At 39.0% G+C, this 22,825-nt stretch overlaps 1 protein-coding gene across 2 annotated transcripts; it reads right to left on the reverse strand.

The window, feature by feature from the left end:
- Positions 1-1,306: 1,306 nt before the first annotated feature.
- Positions 1,307-19,711, reverse strand: LOC108705522 (urea transporter 2). 2 transcript variants are annotated; one of them, XM_041580654.1, is made up of 9 exons: positions 19,507-19,711; positions 8,584-8,755; positions 8,290-8,479; positions 7,379-7,507; positions 6,419-6,611; positions 5,562-5,709; positions 4,726-4,860; positions 3,742-3,791; positions 1,307-1,707 (listed from the first exon to the last, which is right to left on the reverse strand). In XM_041580654.1, the coding sequence occupies exons 1-9, from the start codon at positions 19,543-19,545 to the stop codon at positions 1,525-1,527; spliced, it is 1,239 nt and encodes a 412-aa protein (XP_041436588.1). In that variant the 5' UTR covers positions 19,546-19,711; the 3' UTR covers positions 1,307-1,524. The 2 variants fall into 2 exon arrangements, with proteins under 2 accessions (XP_041436588.1, XP_041436587.1); XM_041580653.1 differs by lacking the exon at positions 19,507-19,711 and adding an exon at positions 17,706-19,135.
- Positions 19,712-22,825: the final 3,114 nt, after the last annotated feature.

Genomic DNA, 22,825 nt, shown 5'->3' on the forward strand with positions numbered 1-22,825 from the left:
TATGTTCATAGACAAACAATCCTGTATTTATTGTTCCTAGTGATATAATAATGATTTATCCACATTTGCTATATTCTACATGTATATTATACTAACAACTACAGTGTAAAAAATATACAGATATTGTTTGAAAAAAATCTTAAATTCTAATAATCTACTTTAATCTTTTTAAGGTGCTTGAAAAATAACAATTCTTTAATATCTGACATTTAGCCTAAAGTCTTATTTTTTTCCACAATAAAAGCCCATATTATTTGCTTGTGTCTGTCATTAATATTCATAGTTAAATTCCATTGTCTCATGACATTTCTATTGATGTGCCCAGCCAATCAATGATGTTCCTACTAGAACGAGACAGAGATGAGAAATATCATTGGATGCATTTGGTCAATGTGCTACCTTCCCTTTATAAATGTAAAATGTAAATGTAAATGTAAAAAATATGATGATAATCCTAATATTAATTGAAGGATCTGAATCAATGAAACGTCTTCATTGATTACTAGGGATGTAGCGAACCGCCGATAATGTGTTCGCGAACGCCGTTCGCGAACACCGGCAAAAAATGCGAACAGTTCGCGAACAGTTCGCGAACTTCGAACATCCGAAAATCGTTCGATTCGAACGATCGAAGGATTTTAATCGTTCGATCGAACGATTTTCGTTCGAATCGAACGATCGAAGCCATTCGATCGAATGATTTCATTCAATCCAATGGCTTCGATCGTTCGATTCGAACGAAAATCCTTCGATTTTAGCGATCGAATGGTCGAATGGTCGAACGATTTTGACGCGAACGTTGCGCGACGTTCGCGAACTTGCGGTGGACGCGAACAGCCGATGTTCGCGCGAACAAGTTCGCCGGCGAACAGTCCGCGACATCCCTATTGATTACTCAGCAAGTCCAGTTGTTTTAAATTTACCTATACTAGATATACCATGACCTGGATGAATGAAAATTTTCATTGTCATCTAGATCTAGGTTAGCTCCATCTGTAACTACTTATATTTTTAAATAGAAGTCATACTTTTAAATATTGCATTCTGGGATTCACGTTTAAAAAAAATGCATTTCTCATCCCTGGAGTGAAGATCCTTTCTTGATGAACGCACTTCTCTACAGACAACCCTGGTTTCTTAAATCTGTAAATGTATTAGGTAAGGAGCTTGACCAAAAATAGTCCAAAAACCACTGGTCAACAGGTTATGGTTCTATTTTAAGCAGAGATTTAACTTGCTAAAAGAATGTTGAAACCATGGATACATATTTCATTATTGACTTCTTGTCATTTACAAAGGTCCTTCACAGAAGGTACCTCATAATCAGTGTCTGCAAATAAGTCTTATATCATGAATGAGCTTCGGAGCAAATTCCATCAGTGATCGTTCATGGTTCAAAGCAACTGCCATGACTGATGTGTCTTTAGACTCTTGGGAGTTCTCCTCATGGGTCAATAGTTTGGAGTCACCAGTCAAAGGAGTTTCTCGAAGTTGAGTCACATCAAACAGGGAGGGTTCTTCATTCTAAACCTTGGTGTTTCCCATTTCTTTCTTCTCCTTTTGCATGTTGAGATAATAGATCCTGTTTGCCTCAGGGTATGTGACTTTAGACAAGGGCAGTTTGTAGATAGCACCGTTATTTGTGGTGAATAATGAGAAGATGAGGGCTGACAAGCAAAATGGCCAAGTGCATGAAGGTAATCGGACCTACAAAAAATAAATGTATATTGTTTTAATGCCTGGCAGATGGCTGATTGACATTAGTGCTTGTGAGACTGTGAAATTTAGTTTTAGTGATTTGATATTAGTGATAATCCAGTCCTGACCAAACCCATGGAAGCACATGATGAGCCTCAGACAAGAGCATCTTGTTTGTCTTCTATATCAAAAATTGGTTCCTCTATAATGTGTTTCCCTTTTTCGAATGTTTGTTACTTAGATATACAATGTATATTATGTGAAACTTACCTGGTGGTGGAGACATATTGGGAATTTATTTTTGCCAAACATGCAGTTATTTGCCACAGATATGTTGGTATAATCGTGTCCATGTGGTGGCATAAATAGCAACCACAAGCACTTGCTTCCAATCAACTTTGCTTAAGCCAGTTGTGCCCATTGACACCACTCATCATAGGAACCATGGAACTATCACCAGCCAGGTCTAGGCTGATGGTACTTCTGGGGTTCACTAATATACTGTATATAATACACAAAAACCAAGAATTTCTTGTCAATTATATCCTTATAAACGGTGAGTTCTGATGTCATCAGTTATAAACGGTGAGTTCTGATGTCATTTCTGTCACATGACTCACTGAAACTTGCGTATTATAATAAATAAAGTACCCCCAGTTGCAAAATATGAGGATATTAGAAGTTACCTCGGAGTTCCATGACCTGTATAAAAACACTCGGCCTTTGGCCTCGTGTTTTTATATGGTCATGAAACTCCTCAGTAACTTGTAATATCCTTATATTTTACAAGAGGGGGTACTTTATTCACTATCTATATGTCATCAGGAGAGTCTATGGGGCAAATTCACTAAGCGCCGAAGCGCCGAACTCTAGCGTTAATTCGCTAGCGTTTGGCATTTTCGTTACTGCGCAAATTCACTAACGAACGCTGGCGTAGTTTCGCTAGTGTTACTTTGCACCCTTACGCCAGGCGAATTTTCGCTAGCGACGTAACTACGCAAATTCGCTAACTTGCACAGTGTACTGAACGCTACCTTTTACGCTAGACTTCCTTCGCCACCTCAGACCTGGCGAAGCGCAATAGAGTAGATAGGGATTGCTTCAAGTCTAAGTCCCAAAAAACGCTGGCGTGTTTTCTACATTATGGGTGATAGGCTGAAAAAGATCGAAAATTTTTTAGGGGCTCCCCTCCTTCCCCCCTACATTTCCTAACTCATGGCAACTTACCTAGACAGTGGGCACATGTGTAGGGCAAAATAAAAATTTTATTTGCTGATTTGAAGGTTTTCTAGGCATTTGTAGTGCTGATACGTATTCCTCCATTGAAATTTGAATTTGGCGCCGTATGCAAATTAGCCTCCGCTAGCGTAACTTCGCTTTATATAGCGAATCAACGCTAGCGCAACTTCGCAACCTTACGCTACCCCTGAGCGCAACTTCGGATTTTAGTGAATTTGCGGAGCGCTGGCGAAACTACGCCTGGCTAAGTGCCTGGCGCAAGTGCCTGGCGCAACTTCGCATCTTAGTGAATTTGCCCCTATATTGGGCACATTGGTGCTCGGTGCTCATGTGGCCACAGGTACCTTTGTGAATAACATTAATGTGCTCAATTTTGCTTCCATTCTGAACTTGCTCTTGCATTCTTAAATAAGTGCTACAATTTCCAGTCCAATGATCTCTATGACAGGTAATATTATATAGTGTCCTTATTATATAGTGTCCTGGAGACAGGATCATGGCCTCCATTGGTTTTCCACTCCAATATAAATATGAATATCCCATGGTATTACATCAGAAAGTTCAGCAATCAAGATTTTAAACGCATGGAACCGACGTCTCGTTTTATACCATAGGGGTGTTCATATGTTTCAGTTTATATGCAGCACTGTGTCTTCCAGCTGGATCTGGGTCGATTCGCCTATATAACCTTCCCTTGGTAAAGATGAGCAAATTATCCCTGAACAATTCTAAATTATGAACCACTCTCAAACATTTCCCAAGGCAAAGTACATTGTCCTTCTACTCTTAACGTAAAATACTTACCACACTCATCATATTGGCAATGGCTGCCCCAAGGTAGGCACAGAACAAGGCTGCAAATGGTGAGAATGAAAAAACACTGAGAATGGAGTAGATCTGCTTATTACAATGGAGTACAATACATTACAGTTAGAGCCTATGTGAACAAATAAAACATATATACTAGTGGATGAATATAGTGCATTGTACAATCACCATTATCACATATCTTATGATTAGTAATGCATAATTAAATATGGGCTACTTTATTGGATCTGCCCATAGATCCTTTTTGGCCCCTGTCTGTACAATGGCTGGGATTAATAATATATTTGAGGATATTTTATTTCAAGCAGCATAAAATGTAACCATTTTAAAATGTACATGTGTAAAGCAATGGCAAGTATTTCATACTGTATGTACCCTTTAAATGAGAATAAACCTTTAATCCCTCCCACTGCTTTGGCCTCCTTGCCCCCACCTGAAATACATAGTTGCCTTCCCTCATGGGTCCCCAAACCAGCACTAAATCTGCAGATGGGTTGGCACCCATTATCTAAGGTTGTGTTATTGGCTCCTTGATGGTTGTAGAGGCAGGAGCATGAGCAAAGTCCCCTCAGTCCCTACCCATTTTTTTCTATGCTTATCCTTATGCATAGTAAAGGGTAGATAAACAGCTTTTGAGGTTGATAAATGTATTGTTATTGTCCCATGTGATAGATCGATAATATGGAAAATAAACCACTCTTGGTGAAAACCATTTTGCCATGGGAGATATAATTGAAAAGTTCATTGCTATATTAATTCATCATATTCTTCCCGTACCAGTCAGTTGAACTGAACAAGCTGCTCGGATGAGTAGTGAAATGTCTTCAATGATTACTAAGCAAGTCCAGTTGCTCTAGAATTACTTATACCTGTACTAGACATATCCATGATATACAGTAATTCACTGACACTAGAATAAGTGTGGTATACTGCAGTTAAAGGTTATACTAAGGTACCTACCACAGGAAATAGCCAGCAAGTGGGTCTGCCAAGTCAGAGCATAGAACATGCCTCCGATTGCAATGCAAGCCAGAACTGCGTTGTACCCCCAAAGTCCAAAGTTAATATTCTCAAATGGCGCAGACAGACTCAGTCCTGGAGAGCAAAATGGATTTAGTTCCTAAAAGAACTCATTTGAATGGGTTACAATGACTGTTTATTAGGTTTTAGCTCAATACAATAATAATATAATAATGTTGTGCCCTGTCAAGGACGTTGGATCTCAGAGCCGTTGGTGCACTTATTCATCATCAATGAGAACCAGAATAAACTCTACATGCTGAAGACTGGTGGGGTCATCTGAACCCATAGCTTTAGAGATATGCTCAACACAATGGGGGGATTCATAGTGCAGTCCCTGTAAAAAGTAATCATGGTGCACCTTGCATTGAAAGGAATGGGGATCCCAGAGCCGAATGAATGAATGGAGGTCAAAGAGAATCTAAATAAGCAGTGGTTCCCACTGTTCATTGGAAACCCCTCATAATCTGCAGAGAATATTAAATTTGCTAATTTTTGGGATTGACTGGGTGGTGTTTCTGGGCAAGTAGGGAGTCCCTCCACAGGTCATTTCAGTAAGAGGTAAATTCATAGTTGGTTCAATGCTTGGGGTATGGAGTAATTAAAAGGGGTCGGAATGTTTTTGTGACCACCTATATGCTTTTCCTGATGCTGAACCTTGTTTTACCCTTAGTGGTAAAGTAGACACCCAATACATACCCATCCCTCAGAATATAAGAGGCACTTATGCATGTATTTAAATTTTAGTGAGATGCATAAGAAAGGTAGATTGTTACCTGCTAGCATTCCCACAGCTGATCCGATTGCACCATGCAGACAAATAATGGGGGAAGACAAGAACAAAGCTACCAAGAACATCCCCCCAGTCCAAGCGTTGTCACATCCATAAACCTGACCAACACCAACTGGTATAGACTTTAAGAGCTGCAAGAAAAATATTGGCAAAACAATGTTATCTGAGAGCACACGCGGGTTGGTTTTATGCCTTTTACAATTTGGTGTCATTTTATAGCTTATTACTATACAAACTCTCCCACCTCCGGCCAGAGCAGGAATGAAGATTACACAAGAGTTCCTATAGTAAAAACACAAGCATAACATTTCTGGTAATGAAATATGAGTGGAACTATTCTACTGTACTTTAGAAATTTCTTGAATGATGGCACTTTAGGGCTTCTAAACTGTTCCCCAAAGTGAGGAAACTATGCTCCTGAACATTGCAGGGTTCTTAGAAAAGATCACAGCCCATAGTTAATACTAAATGAGCAATTTTTTTTTAGATCAGCATTTGTGATCACTGTGTATAGTGGACAGTATTCTTATTTCTTTTAATTAGGAAATCTAAAGAATTCTAAAGAATGTTCTGATGGCTGTAGCCTGCATGTGATTGGCTGCATTGTACTGCTGGAGTGTTGCATATACTTGTTCATAGACTCAGTCTAAACAATCTCCAGAACTGGCCTGTACTGGGCAGATCAGAGGAATGGAAGAATGGAACTGTCTGTAGGGTCTACATTGAGGGACTCATGGCAATAGCCATTGTACTGACCTGCAGAGCATTTTCTGAATCTTGCTCATTGAATTTTAACAAAGCAGGTATACTAGTGGATATTAATTTAAAAAAAAAACTTACCGCAGGTACATCAATTTCAGACCATGTTATGTTTGGGACAGATGCAATGGGCTCAAACATCACAGTAGGAAAGAAGACGTTGTAGGGTCCAGTAGCAGCCAAATGCAGGCAGACCGCAATATTAAAGGGCAGGGTAAAAACGGGCAAATCCCATTTGCTGAAGACTGAAGCCAAGGCACTAGACAAGATTGGGCTGTGAGAAAAAGAGCAAGAAGTTATATTACGTGGCAGTTTTACAGTACTGAAAGGAAAAAAAATAAGAAAGTCTGGCCTTCAGTAAAATGCTTTTCCATAAACAAGCAACTGTTGGCACTACAATGTTCAATAGAAGACATTACATTTAGAAGACATGGAGAAAACTTCACCACTATAGGTATAGTGGGACCTTATTACTTTAATCTGAGTCATTAGCTCACATCATCAATGTATCTGTATTTGACTGTTCAATGCTAATAGTGAATTGGTTGCTGGAAGATTGTGTCCATATTCTTAATTTACCCCTGTCATTCGTCTCTGCCACAAGTAGATGGAGTAGGCCTTATTTATTACATTTCATTTGCAATGGGAAAGAAGGTATAGAATTGTGTTCCAAGTATTTTTTTAAAAAAGTTTCCGCTGTCTCTATATCTACTTCCAAACAGATCCATGGTCAGACTGGTATTTCAGCCCTTTGTCACAGTATCCTTAGAGTAGCCTTACTACTAGGCAGTATTTAAAGAACGTTCATTTGCACATTGCCAACATGTTTTAAGAGTAAGAATTGGAACGTCAAGAACCTTTTGAAATGTGTTGGGAAGAAAATATGAGGCAACCATAAGTCTGAAGTTGCTACCAGTTGATACCACTGGAGGTGGTTTCTTATAAGAATAGACAGAGTCGGGTTCAAGTGCATTAATTGATGAATTCAAAGGTGGATGGAAAACAGAATAGGGTGATTTACAATTCAATGATGAGTCTTACCAGGCCATTGACATGACAGATACTGGAAGAAGAAGCCACCAGTACCAATCTCCTTTAGCAGAGAAGACAGCCATGAGCAAACCCACTAAAAGGCCATTATACCCATGAAGTCCTGCAGCGATGGCTGATCTGCAGTTGGGAAAATAAAATAATTAATGGTTTTGGCTGTACCACTTGGTAAAAAAAGGCAATTATATCTCAGAAGCTCAACTTTTATACAGTTTTTCACCAACAGTTAGATGAAGTCTTCAATACTACAGAGGCTTCTTCAAGCCTATAAAACAGCCTAAGTCATTTTATAGGGATCTTCAGTGGCATTCCACCTGCTACCACTCTATATCAATTGGGTGCCACACAAGACTGTCTTTAGGTATCTACTAAAAGCTAGTGTTTGAAAGCCAACATAAGCAAGAGGTTTAACAAATATATCCATTTGGGGGTATATTTATCAAAGAGTGAGGTCAATAGTGAAGTTCCGCCACTAGAGTGAAATTCCGCCACTCTCCATTCATTTCTATGGGATTTTTATAGGCGTATTTATCAAAGGGTGAACTTTCACTTTCACCCATTGATAAATACGCCTTTCAAAATCCCATAGAAATGAATTGAGAGGTGCGGAATTTCATTCTAGTGGCGGAACTTCACCCTTTGATAAATTTACCCCATAGTAACCAGGAATGTGAAAAAGTCATACTAAGCTATGAGTGAACTACTATAGTCAATTAATATTTTAGTTCTTTATCAGCCACTTAGAGAGCAAAATCTGTTCATAAGTTGAAAAGGAGAAAGAGGTGGTTTGGAATCCAATTCTTGTCACGCCTATACTGATGTGATCATCTAATCTGGCTTTGAGCAACAAAGTAGGCAAAACAGAGAAGATTATGTCCACTGAATATGACTGGATGTATTACCTGTCCTGACTGAGAATAAGGGCTGTGAAGGTAGATACTATGGTGCCTAGGCAGCCAGCAATTGCCCACCATCGATTCTGTAGTAAAAGCCCACCAATGATTATAAGTCCACTCAGAGGATTATTCACAAACATGACTTGAGATGTCCCACGTAGGACCCAGTCAATAAACTGCAATGGAAGAGGTTTATCTGGAACGAAATACAAGACTTACTTGGGGTTACATTTAATATAAAGCACTTTGAACATTCTCCTTTGTCCTTCAATGACAGGAAAGACTGTGTGCTATCCTTACCTTTCATCCAGTTCCCAAACTCCTTCATCTCTCCAGAAATGCAACGTGCAGCTTTGTAGAGGGCTCTTACCCCTTGAGAACATGTATTTCGAGCTTCCGCACTCTTTCCTTCTACTTTTTCTGTCATATTCATTGGAATCTGACTCTCCATTGGTCCAAATTTTAAATAATCCTAGAATTCCAAACGCAAGATTATAAACCACATGGGATATATTATTCTTACAATGTTTACTGGCATTTTTACCCATTTTGATCTTACATTAATCCATAAACCCCATGATGATCTTCTTGCTCTCCTATAGCTGCTAGTAAACTCAACTCATGGGGGCAGATTCACTAAAGGGCTTGGTGGCTAACACTAGCGACGTTTCACCAGCGTTATAATCTGCAGCGACGGCACAAATTCACTAACAGGTGCAGGCGCCAAAGAGACCATCGCTAGCGTTTGTTTGCACTTTATTGGCGACTTTTTTCTCTGGTGAAAGGTCGTTATTCCGCAAATTTAGTAAAGTGCGGATTTTACTGGTTACCTCTTTCGCCAGAGTTGACTTCGCCACCTCAGACCAGGTGAAGTGCTTAAAAGAAGTTAGTAGTGATGGGCGAATTTATTCGGCAGGCACGAATTTGCGGCGAATTTGTGTGATTCGCCGCCAGCGAATAAATTCGCGAAACGCCGGCGTCAAAAAAACTGAATTTTTCGGCGAAGCGAAACGGCGCAAATTCGCCCATCACTAGAAGTTAGATCTTCCTCAATCTTCTGTCACTCACATCATCTCCCGTGTGCCAAAAATGCATTAAAGTTCCAAAAACATTGGCGACTTTTCCTTTTTTGAAGCGGAATTGTCTGCAAAAGTCCTGACTTTTTTGGCTGACTTGAATTTTTTTCGGTAACCGGTTTTCTTCAGACTTTTTATAACATATGGAATATTCATTTTACAGTGGACTCATGTGTAGGGCATTATATTAACTCTCTTGTCTTTATTAAGGTTCCCTGGACATTTGTAATAAAAAGTCTTTATAATAAAGACCGCCATACAACTTTAAATAACACGCGGTATGCAAATTTACCTAAGCGCTAGTGAACTAGTGAATATTAGCTAGGCAGAAACGAAAGCTAGCACATTTTCGCTATGAAATGCTCGCACTGCCGAAGTAACGCTAGTGAAAAATCGCCAGCGTTTAGCACCCAGTGCAAAACTTCGCATATTAGTGAATTAGTGTAGTGGTAGCGAATTTGATTTGCGCCTGGTGAAGTGGTGCGATGTGTGTGAAGCAGTCGTTGGCGACAATTCACCCTTTAGTGAATCTGCCTCATGGAGTCTTTCATAGTCAAGGGGTGCTGGTGGGAGTAGAACAATGAGCTAGAGGACCACTGGCTCACCATCCATGGAACTCAGCATGAACATGATGAAATATCTATTCTTCCCCAGAATACAATGTATCATGTCATATAAAAACAGAAACAATCCCTGATATAAAAGAGGACTATGTTTATGTTATAAAGGGAGTAGAGGAAACCACTCTACTTCCACTAACCACACTGATTTCTGATTCCATTATTCTAATTCTAATTAGAAATACTGACTGGGCTGTAACAAAAACATTGCCTAATACTATTTAAACTATTTAAACATTGTCTGGGCCCTACTTCCAGGGGCAATTGGGTATTAGCCATTTTGACTGGCTTGACCAGCCAGGTCGAATGGGTCTGCAATTATTTATAAAAATGCTCATTAGGTTGTTAGGGACCAAGTTACCCCAGCAACCATGCATTGATTTGAATAAGAGACTTGTACATGAATAGGAGAGGCCTGGATAGAAAGATAAGTATTAAAAAGTAGCAATAACTATATCTGTGTAGCCTTACAGAGCATTTGTTTTTTTAGATGGGGTCAGTGACCCCCATTTGAAAGCTGGAAGATTTAGAAGAAGAAGCCAAATCATTAAAAAATGACTACAATTAAATAATGAGGACCAATTTAAAGGTTGCTTTGAAATGGCCATTTTATAACAAACAAAAAGTTGACTTAAAGGTGAACCATCCCTTTAACCACCTAACTGATCTGCCCCAACAATAACTTTTTGTTCCCAAAGATGCCCATGATTTACCCATCCTCTCCAGAAACGCTGCACCCTTTGTATCTGTCCAGGTTCCCCAGTAAAAAGGGCCCCTAAGGACTCCCAGCATCCCCCTCTGATGGGATCCATGCTACAGATGGAAAGAAAAACAGGACCCCCCCAATACTGACCACCCCCGATACTGACCACCCTATCTCTGTTCTACTTCTTCCCTGTTAACCAAGTATTATTTTCATTGTCTGGGTCTGTAATTTACCAGCCAGATGACAAGCGATTCATACAGGGACTTGGATGTATAACAAATGCCTTTCTTCCTGCTCTGTTATATTTCAGTGCACGGATAACCTACATTCCTGCCGAGAGGATGAGAGAATGATGTAGGATAAGGAAAGATGTGAAGGGGGGAACAAGGAGCCGATAAACCCAGCTGAAAGATTTAAAGTATCACAACAGAAACACTAGGAAATAATGTTAATGTGCTTTTATATTGATGATGTCTGATAGCAGCACCCGCCCTGATAGTGGGAAACTGGTAACCAGGGACACACTCATTGAAGTCTGGGCCCCTATTTTCAAGACTGAAGCTCTGGTTCCAACTTCAATATCCAGCGTGTGGCCCCTACATTACCTAGACCAGTGATCCCCAACCAGTAGCTCGTGAGTAACATGTTGCTCTCCAACCCCTTGGATTTTGCACTCAGTGGACTTAAAGCAGGTGCTTATTTTTGAATTCCTGGCTTTGAAGCAAATTTTAATTGCATAAAAAATAAGTATAGTGCCAAGTAGAGTCTCCTGTAGGCTGCCAGTCCACGTTGGGGCTAACAAATAGCCAATCACAGCCCTTATTTAGCACCCCAAGAACTTTTTTCATGTTTGTGTTGCTCCCCAACTCTTTTTACATTTGAATGTGGCTCACGGGTAAAAAAGGTTGGGGACCCCTGAGCTAGACCCATAGGTCCATTAATCTTGTCTTCTCTAGTTTAGCACATTTAATGAGAAAGGAAACTATTTTGTTCTTTCCGTAATTTGGATCTGCCAACCTCAAGTCTACTAGAAAATCATATAAACATTAAATAAATCCAATAGGCTGGTTTTGTCTCTAATAAGGATTAATTATATCTTAGTTGGGATCAAGTACAAGCGACTATTTTATTATTAGACAGAAAAAGGAAATATTTTTCAAAAATTTGGATAGTATGGATAAGAAATGGCCTTGCCATAATTCTGAGTTTTCTGGATAATGGGTTTCCGGGTAACAGATCCCATACCTCTATTTGCATTCAAAGGGAAAGTAAAGTCTAAAATATAATAAAGCTAGAAATGCTGTATTTTGTATACTTAATATAAACATGAACTTACTGCACCACAAGCCTAATCAAACAAATGATTTATGTTTTCAAAGTTGGCTACAGGGGGTCACCATCTTGTAACTTTGTTATACATCTTTGCAAGACCAAGACTAAGTGCACATGCTCAGTGTGGTCTGGGCTGTTCAGGGATCGTCATAAATTATCAAGTCAAATAATATCTGCCAGAAGCCGATACAGCAAGACTGATTAATAATCAGAATATACAGACTGCACTGGGTCCTGTGTTGTCATGTAATCTAATGTGGATTTTATAGTTTTTGTATTGTTTAATACAAACGTTCTCCAACTCTGCAGAACCAGTGGCTGCAGCAAAATAATCCTCCAAATAGAATCCCAGTTTATCTGTTTAAATCTGGCTCCATGATCTTTGTCCCTGCAGCTGGAGTTGGAAACAGTAAAGGAGATGTAAAGGCCAAAATAAAATCCAATAAAAATCTCTACACATTCATAAGTATACACTGTTCATAAGTATGATTGTTTCCCTGCAGAGCAGTTAGGGACCGTCTGACAATTCCTATCCACAGCAGTAAATGAAGGGGGAATGTCACTGCATACAGTCAGGTTTTTTTTATAAAAACGGTACACATTTTTTTAATTAAAGTATATTGGAGATAGGTTTCTTTTTCATTAAAGAAAGTAAAAATGTTTTTTTAATTTTTTTGCCTTTACATGCAGGGATTGTTTCCCTGCAGAGCAGTTAGGGACCGTCTGACAATTCCTATCTTAAACAGTAAATGAAGGGGGAATCTCACTGCATACAGTCAAGTTTCTTATAAAAACAGTAAACATTTTTTAATTAAAGTGATATTGGAGATAGGTTTCTTTTTCATTAAAGAAAGTAAAAATGGGATTTAATTTTTTTGCCTTTACATGCCCTTTAAGCCAACTGACAACCTCAATAAAAGATTTCTGTTTTTTGCCACCAGGTGGCGCATGCAGTGAAAACTGTTGTTGCAATAATCGGAATAAAAAACCAAAAGGAAAACAGTTTTTGCTTTCCTAAATGCATGTTTTCAGGGGACTGAAACCCATCCCAAACTGTACCACTTAGGACCCCCTAAATATGTCTGTTTCTGGGTTGTTCTGTAAAGCAGATGAGTGTGTCATGCCATGCCCACCCCCTCCATATGCAGAACTACAAGGCACAGCCATTTGAGCTTCAGTCTATGGGGCAAATTCACTAAGATTCGAAGTTGTGCCAGGCGCAACTTCGCCACACTTCGCCGCACGTCGCCAGGCATAGTTTCGCCAGCGCTCCGCAAATTCACTAAAATCCGAAGTTGCGCTCAGGGGTAGCGTAAGGTTGCGAAGTTGCGCTAGCATTGATTCGCTAAGTAAAGCGAAGTTACGCTAGCGAAGGCTAATTTGCATACGGCGCGAAATTCAAATTTCAATGGAGGAATACGTATCAGCACTACAAATGGCTAGAAAACCTTCAAATCATCAAATAAAATTTTTATTTTGCCCTACACATGTGCCCACTGTATAGGTAAGTTGCCATGAGTCAGGAAATGTAGGGGGGAAGGAGGGGAAAAAAAATTTCGATCTTTTTCAGCCTATCACCCATAATGTAGAAAACACGCCAGCGTTTTTTGGGACTTAGAAAAATTTTTGACTTTTTTTGAAACAATCCCTATCTACTCTATTGCGCTTCACCAGGTCTGAGGTGGCGAAGGAAGTCTAACGTAAAAGGTAGCGTTCAGTACACTGCGCACGTTAGTGAATTTGCGCAGTAACGAAAATGACAAACGCTAGCGAAGTAACGCTAGCGTTCGGGGCTTCGGCGCTTAGTGAATTTGCCCCTATGAGTGCAGAGAATGGTGTATTTGTTTGCAACCTGTGGGGTAAAATGCAAAGTGCAAATAAACAGGCTGCTGTGCATTCATTTCTTGCATTTTGCAACCCACCCCGGTTTCTTAAATTATGCCTCTGGTGGAAAAATGTAACATCTGAACTTCAACCTATTATAACAAAGACAGAGAAATGATTGCTGATGGCTCTCGGCATTTTTCCATAAGACAACAATACCTGTATGTATGATGCTATTTCTCACTAATATCCCCCAGAGCACAAAGGATTAGAGAGTTACTAAAAACAATGACCTGTCAGAAAGCAAAAACACTTCTACTAACCTCTCACATAACCCTTGAAGATGTATTAGAGCTCACTCTATTAAACTCACCAGACATCATGTCTCTCTACATGCAGGATTTGTGCAAAAGGCAGTTATTTTGTTACATTTTGTTTGTACTGGAATCAGTTATTTGAGTGAGCTCTAATACATCTGTTAGGAAAGGAGCCCCCCTATAAGATATAATACATACCTCCCAACATTTTGGAAGTAAAAAGAGGGACAAAATATTTTTCCCGCACGTAGCGCAGCAATTTTTTGACCACACCCCTTTCTGTGGCCACACCCCCTAATTACCATGTTTGGCAGGTTATGAAAGTTTAAAAATATTTCTCCTCATCTAAACTGTGTTTTTGTGTCTCAAAATTGTTACAAAGTATCTTATTTGCACCTGTTCTGGGCTTTCTGATAAAAGGCAATTAAGTGAGAAACTTTGTTTCTTTTTCTGGCTGTTCAGTGCAGAGAAAAGAGGGACTTTCCAGTACAAATGAGGGACTGCGGGTTGAGCTGTCAAAAGAGGAACTGTCCCTCCAAAAAAGGGACAGTTGGGAGGTATGGATATATTGGATCTAACTGCCAATGAATATCTGACACCCAACTGCTGCATGAAGAGAGAATGAAGAGAAACAGATGCTGAGAGAGGAATAGTGAAGATAAACTTGATTATTTCAGAAACAATGCAGAATATTTAATTGATTGTATTTAGAAAGTTTCTTATTTCAGTATGAGGAAGCTTATATTAAATTTTCATTTTCACAATAGTTCCCCTTTAAGTATAAGGCAAGAGGGACAGTTTGGTCCATGATACATTTTGATACAAATGATGGGAATGCTGGGAAATATTTGGTGCCAGAAAAAAACAATCAAGCTCCCTGTACTCAATGGTGCAGAGGAGGGGAGTTATGTGCAGGGGAGACAGGGGAGGTGTGAGTAGAGGAGGTGTAGAAGGGACATATGTGTGAGGAGTTTAGGACCTCATGGCTAGAAAAACCCCCAATACACATCAACATAGCAGGAGATTGAAAGTAAAGTCCATCAATGATCAATATTAATTAATGATAGCCATTATTACTATATATAGAGATTGTGATATATTATAATCTGAAATCCCACCAGCCAACTCCCAGACAAGCTAAACTGATTTAAAGGCGGAGAGTTGTAGTTCAACAACATGTGTAGTACAGAAGGCTGGGTAACTGTTATATAAAGTCTTTGAACACCTTCTTACACTGTCACATGCCAGAAGTTTTTTCTATCAGGTTACCAAAAAGCTGTGGGTACTGCGGTGCTGCTTGCATAGCCAAGGGTGCACTTGAGCATTGTTGTTACATAGAGACCCCAAATTAAAAACCTTGCCCATGACTTTCATTTACTCTCCACGTTCCCCTAGCATCCAAAATCATGTAGATGTCAAGGAACCCTATCCAATTTTTTTATCTTTATTATCTTCTGATTTTTTAAAATAAAAAAGTCAGAACAAACTTGAATCCACAATTTGAGCTTATTTATTATTAAAAAAGCATGATTTAATTGGATTTGGGGAAAAAAAGCCCAGGATTTTTGCCCCGAAAAAGTCAGATTTTCGGGCTAATTCCAGCACAGACCACAGAAACTTCTAATTACGATACGGACCTCTCCCATTGACTTTTATACAACCTCTGCAGGTCTGAGGTCTTTTTGCAGCACCGGACTTTAATAAATCCAGTTTATTAAAAAATAAAAAACCCGCAAAATTCAAGTTTTGCACCAAAAATCCAGACCGGACTTTAGTAAATAACCCCCTTGATGTGCTGGCAGCCAGGGGTGAGATGGTGTTTCACCCTGTCTGCACCACAGGTAGAGAAGCAGCTATAGACATGTGGTTACCTTAAAGGACAAGGAAAGTTAAACTAAAGAAGTAGGTAGAAATGTTGTACATGATGTTTTGTGCTTCTGTACCAGCCCAAGGCAACCACAGTCCTTTAGCAGTAAAGATCTGTGTCTCCAAAGATGCCCCAGTAGCTCCCCATCTTCTTTTCTGCTGATTCACTGATTCACATGCTCTGTGCTGCTGTCACTTACTGAGCTTAGGGACCCACTCACAATATACAGTACACATAGAATAGAAATGTCACAATATAAGGCTGATTAGTAATTAATACACATAATTACTACATGGCAGCACAGAAACCAGTGCAATTAGCATCAGAATTTAATAATCAGCAAACCTGTAGCATCAGCTTATATTACAGCCAGGGAAGCTCATTTTCTGCTGGATAATTAGTGACGAGCCCTAAGCTTAGCTTCTCAACAGCCAATCAGAGCCCACTGAGCATGTGAGTGTCACAGACACTTTCCAAGATGGTGACCCCCTGTGACAAGTTTGAAGTCCTGGATCATTGCTGCTATTGACAAGCTCAAACTTTAGCAATAAGTTCTCTATATCAAATATGTCATTTTTAGCCCTATTAATTTTTAGGGTTTAGGGGGTTATTTATCAAAATCCAAATTTTTTCTAATTTTTTTCTGAAATATACTCCGACCAAATCCGCACGGGTTATTTCCCCTGATTTATCAATACATTTTCCTGAAAAATTCCAGTTCGGGGAAAAAATCGACAAAATCGTGAAAACTATCTGAAAATTTGAATCGTATGATTTTTTTTCGGATTTTCAGCCTGAAAGATCTGTTTTTTCGGATTTTTGCACGAAACCCAGCGCAGATCTTCGGGACTTCTTACATTGACTTATAATACAACCTTGGCAGGTCTGAATTGCTGGATTTTTGGATTCTGACTTTTTCCCATCGTCTGGGTAGAATATATCTTGAAAAATGTGTTTTTCACAAAACTCGAGTTTTTTGGATTCGGACTTTAATAAATAACCCCCTTACTTTCTCTAGGGTAGGGAGAGACGCCAGTGCTTGGTGCTCCTGATCTTATGCAGAGATGCTACAAGCTCCCACCCTGCTAAAGGAGTATATTGTACTTACCTAATGCTGGGGTGGGCAACCTGCCTTCATGATAGAACAGATGGCAAGAACAATAAAGCAAATATCTCTCTGTAATACAATGATACCAAATAATGGCATTTCCAGGAATTCACTCTCAGAACCTGGACATGCCCATGGCTTATTAAAGTGACCAATTGCACAGGTATATTGCATTGATCTTATGAGCAGAAATGCAACACACACTGGCACTGATATAATACCCAGCTCTCTGTATATAACATAAATGCCCTGTTTTAGTGTCACTCTCCTGTAGCTTGGTGGGTAAGTATCAGTAGGTATATATATAAATATATATATATATATAGTAGAATGGGGGATTTATGTACACGTCGATTTCATTGAATGATTTCACTCTTTCTATAAGATCTTGTATATCAATAAGTAGATTTACTTATTTAGTTTAGTAGCTTAGATAGTAGATTTAGTTGCTGAGGCTGAAAAAAGACATTGAAATATATAAATATATTTAGAAGTTAGGGCACTGCCTCTCCAACATTGTTAGATGGGGGTGTAAGTTAAGTACAATGAAATGCAAAAATATAAAAGTTCACCTTTTGAAATGTTCTGGTGGGGTGCTCTGGGCCTTCAGATGGGCAATTCTTGCCGGACATCAGGCTCCTCGGCCGGTGCAGGAGACCTTTTTTTGTAGCCCATAGAGTTTTTATACCTTTAGGTGAGCAGCCAACTGGAAGCAAATCATCACTCCGCCCACTCATTAGAATCAAATGTCAGGAGTGAGAAGTACATTCCAACTGGTGGCTCCTGCCAGAATTCTTCTCTGCAGCCATGCACTGATTTCTATCTACATTATATCTAAATTCTACAGCCATGCACTGATTTCTATCTACATTATATCTAAATTCTACAGCCATGCACTGATTTCTATCTACATTATATCTAAATTCTACAGCCATGCACTGATTTCTATCTACATTATATCTAAACTCTACAGCCATGCACTGATTTCTATCTACATTATATCTAAATTCTACAGCCATGCACTGATTTCTATCTACATTATATCTAAACTCTGCAGCCATGCACTGATTTCTATCTACATTATATCTAAACTCTGCAGCCATGCACTGATTTCTATCTACATTATATCTAAACTCTGCAGCCATGCACTGATTTCTATCTACATTATATCTAAACTCTGCAGCCATGCACTGATTTCTATCTACATTATATCTAAACTCTGCAGCCATGCACTGATTTCTATCTACATTATATCTAAACTCTGCAGCCATGCACTGATTTCTATCTACATTATATCTAAACTCTGCAGCCATGCACTGATTTCTATCTACATTATATCTAAACTCTGCAGCCATGCACTGATTTCTATCTACATTATATCTAAACTCTGCAGCCATGCACTGATTTCTATCTACATTATATCTAAACTCTGCAGCCATGCACTGATTTCTATCTACATTATATCTAAACTCTGCAGCCATGCACTGATTTCTATCTACATTATATCTAAACTCTGCAGCCATGCACTGATTTCTATCTACATTATATCTAAACTCTGCAGCCATGCACTGATTTCTATCTACATTATATCTAAACTCTGCAGCCATGCACTGATTTCTATCTACATTATATCTAAACTCTGCAGCCATGCACTGATTTCTATCTACATTATATCTAAACTCTGCAGCCATGCACTGATTTCTATCTACATTATATCTAAACTCTGCAGCCATGCACTGATTTCTATCTACATTATATCTAAACTCTGCAGCCATGCACTGATTTCTATCTACATTATATCTAAACTCTGCAGCCATGCACTGATTTCTATCTACATTATATCTAAACTCTGCAGCCATGCACTGATTTCTATCTACATTATATCTAAACTCTGCAGCCATGCACTGATTTCTATCTACATTATATCTAAACTCTGCAGCCATGCACTGATTTCTATCTACATTATATCTAAACTCTGCAGCCATGCACTGATTTCTATCTACATTATATGTAAACTCTGCAGCCATGCACTGCTTGCTATCTGCATTATATACAGTATACTGAATCGACAGTACATCTATACCAGCAGCGTAGATCCTCCAGCCAATGAGCTATAACTTCTAAAGCCTTGGGCTAAAACTTGGGCTCAGTGAAAGAAAATGAATCCTAATTGTAAGTAATTCTAAGCAGCTTCCCAATATATAATCATTACACATTTTCATTAGTTTTTATAGTTGTGTGTTAATGTCATTGCTGCTACAAGCAGTCTGTTCCTGTCTGGTTGTGACTCTTGAAACAATGTATCAGCAGTCAGCATTTCATCCTTCTGCCCTGGTCTGTTATACTGTCTCCTTTCCTCTCGAGCTCACCCACCTTGCAAGTCCTAGGGAGCAAGTCCAAGTTCCTTTGCATTGCAGTCTGCTCCAGCTCTGTCCTTCACAATGAACGTCGTTGGAGGGATTTGAGCACATGACACTTCTGAAACAATTAAATCTGCTTAAAATCACAGTTCCCCTTCCCTTCCTCCCCAAACACTGGACAGCCTACATCTTTAAAGTGACACTGTCACCCACTTATTATCCCCTTCCCTCTCTTTAAGCCTTTAATCTTTGTACCCAACCTTTCATAAGTGTCATATGAAAGCTTGAAATTCTGCATTTTAGAATTGTTGTTCTTGTCTACAAAATCAGTGTTTTTTTCTTTCCACTTTCTTAGCAAAATCATCCAATCTGGACAGCAGTGCTGCAACGGTAAATGTGGCTTTTACACCGACCCTGCCATTTAAAAGGGTTGTTCACCTTTGCCTTAGCTTTATGTATAATGTAGAGAGGGATATTCTGAGACCCTGATGGAAAGAGGTACGAGAGCGGTTCTGTGGGGGGGGGGGCAGAGTTCAGAGAGGAGTTTTTGGCTGGGAGGCCTGGGGAATCGTTTGGGCACTGGCCCCCCCAGTCTGACTCTGGATGGGGCCAGTCTGAAAGCTGGTAAGAGTCAGAGGAAGGAGGAAAATAATTTTAAAAAAACTATAGAAATAAATAATGACCCAGGCTCCTCTCCCTTATGATCAGTATGTGTAACACTAATGCTCAAACCCTATAGCCATCCAATAGCCAAGCCAGAGATCTTGCACCATTAGGGACACAACACTCTATAATCACACCCTGAACCCAGTCTATGGATATCTATAAGTATAACTGGTAAATTCCACCAGAATCCTGGTGCTGTGCACTTCCCATCAACCTATGCCTGACCCCCCAGTCTACAAATTCTTTCCCCTGTGTTCTGAGCATTTCTAAAGGGAAACCCTTGTCCTAATCGTGTGACTGCCCCTAAAAAGATAAACTGTTCCTCCAATGATTATGGCCCAATAAGTGGGCACCTTTGCCCGATCCCTGGAGCTGCCCTGATGTCAGCAGTTAATAAATACACAGGCCTCGGGCAGAACGTGTATGAGGAGGCAGCTGGACTGGGGAGAAAATTTGAGGTTTGGGGAGTTGGAGGGTTTGTGAGAGGCTGAAATATTCAGGAACTACAAGGCTACAAGTAGGTGGCGCAAAGGAACCAGAGATAATTATAAAGGGCTCATGTCATTCTTACAGTCATTTCCCTTTCATTTAATTGACCCATTACAGGTTCTTATGCAAGATTTAATCATTCTGTCTCATCTTACTTACTTACTTACTTACTTACTTACTTACTCATCTCATATTCATACAGACTGTGGGTAGTTACATATACAGTATATATACAGTATAGAGTTGCAAAGTTATGTAGACTATGGGTAGTTACATGGTTACATACTTACAGTAAATGATTAGTTACATGGTTACATACAGTACTTACAGTATATGGGTAGTTACATGGTTACATACAGTACTTACAGTATATGATTAGTTACATGGTTACATACAGTACTTACAGTATATGGGTAGTTACATGGTTACATACAGTACTTACAGCATATGATTAGTTACATGGTTACATACAGTACTTACAGTATATGATTAGTTACATGGTTACATACAGTACTTACAGTATATGGGTAGTTACATGGTTACATACTTACAGCATATGATTAGTTACATGGTTACATACAGTACTTACAGCATATGATTAGTTACATGGTTACATACAGTACTTACAGTATATGGGTAGTTACATGGTTACATACAGTACTTACAGCATATGGGTAGTTACATGGTTACATACAGTACTTACAGTATATGGGTAGTTACATGGTTACATACAGTACTTACAGTATATGGGTAGTTACATGGTTACATACAGTACTTACAGTATATGGGTAGTTACATGGTTACATACAGTACTTACAGTATATGGGTAGTTACATGGTTACATACAGTACTTACAGTATATGATTAGTTACATGGTTACATACAGTACTTACAGTATATGATTAGTTACATGGTTACATACAGTACTTACAGTATATGATTAGTTACATGGTTACATACAGTACTTACAGTATATGATTAGTTACATGGTTACATACAGTACTTACAGTATATGGGTAGTTACATGGTTACATACAGTACTTACAGCATATGGGTAGTTACATGGTTACATACAGTACTTACAGTATATGGGTAGTTACATGGTTACATACAGTACTTACAGTATATGGGTAGTTACATGGTTACATACAGTACTTACAGTATATGGGTAGTTACATGGTTACATACAGTACTTACAGTATATGGGTAGTTACATGGTTACATACAGTACTTACAGTATATGGGTAGTTACATGGTTACATACAGTACTTACAGCATATGATTAGTTACATGGTTACATACAGTACTTACAGCATATGATTAGTTACATGGTTACATACAGTACTTACAGTATATGATTAGTTACATGGTTACATACAGTACTTACAGTATATGGGTAGTTACATGGTTACATACAGTACTTACAGCATATGGGTAGTTACATGGTTACATACAGTACTTACAGCATATGGGTAGTTACATGGTTACATACAGTACTTACAGTATATGGGTAGTTACATGGTTACATACAGTACTTACAGTATATGGGTAGTTACATGGTTACATACAGTACTTACAGCATATGATTAGTTACATGGTTACATACAGTACTTACAGTATATGATTAATTACATGGTTACATACAGTACTTACAGTATATGATTAGTTACATGGTTACATACAGTACTTACAGTATATGGGTAGTTACATGGTTACATACAGTACTCACAGTTTATTGGTAGTTACATGGTTACACAGTAGAGTAGTAGTTGATCTACTATTTATAATCCGCACTATAAACATACACAATCAGGCTATTAGTGTACATCTTTCAGCCCACTGTGTGTGTGTCCTTTGCTCTGTCCTATTCAGCAGCCGGGGTATCAGTTGAGGCTGCAGATTTCTCGCCAGTTCAGCCTTATTATTATATCCTTCAGGAAACTTTATTGGGTTTGGGTTGGAAGGTGATGATTTAGGAGAGGTGCCCCCCCCCCAGCCTGGCAATACAAGGTACAGCAAAGCTTTATTAGTAACAGCAAGCGAGTGCTTTTTTTTAGGCCAGATTGGTGATTGAAGTGTCAGAAAGATGACAAATGAGAGTCTGAATTCTATTATAAGAACCTACAGCTGCTCATTAAGGACATGGACTTGTTAGAAAACAATGTCACTGCTCACAA

This window comes from Xenopus laevis, chromosome 1S (genome assembly GCF_017654675.1).
Source record: "Xenopus laevis strain J_2021 chromosome 1S, Xenopus_laevis_v10.1, whole genome shotgun sequence".
In the NCBI taxonomy this organism is placed as follows: domain Eukaryota; kingdom Metazoa; phylum Chordata; class Amphibia; order Anura; family Pipidae; genus Xenopus; species Xenopus laevis.

Excerpts from the sequence above, each read along its gene's own strand:
- LOC108705522 (XM_041580653.1), bottom strand. The coding sequence starts at position 17,870 with ATGAGTGGGCGGAGTGATGATTTGCTTCCAGTTGGCTGCTCACCTAAA. Across the intron at positions 8,756-17,705 it reads CCACCAGAACATTTCAAAAG|GATTATTTAAAATTTGGACC; the intron begins GTGAACTTTTAT and ends TTGGAATTCTAG. Across the intron at positions 7,508-8,289 it reads CTTATTCTCAGTCAGGACAG|ATCAGCCATCGCTGCAGGAC; the intron begins GTAATACATCCA and ends TCCCAACTGCAG.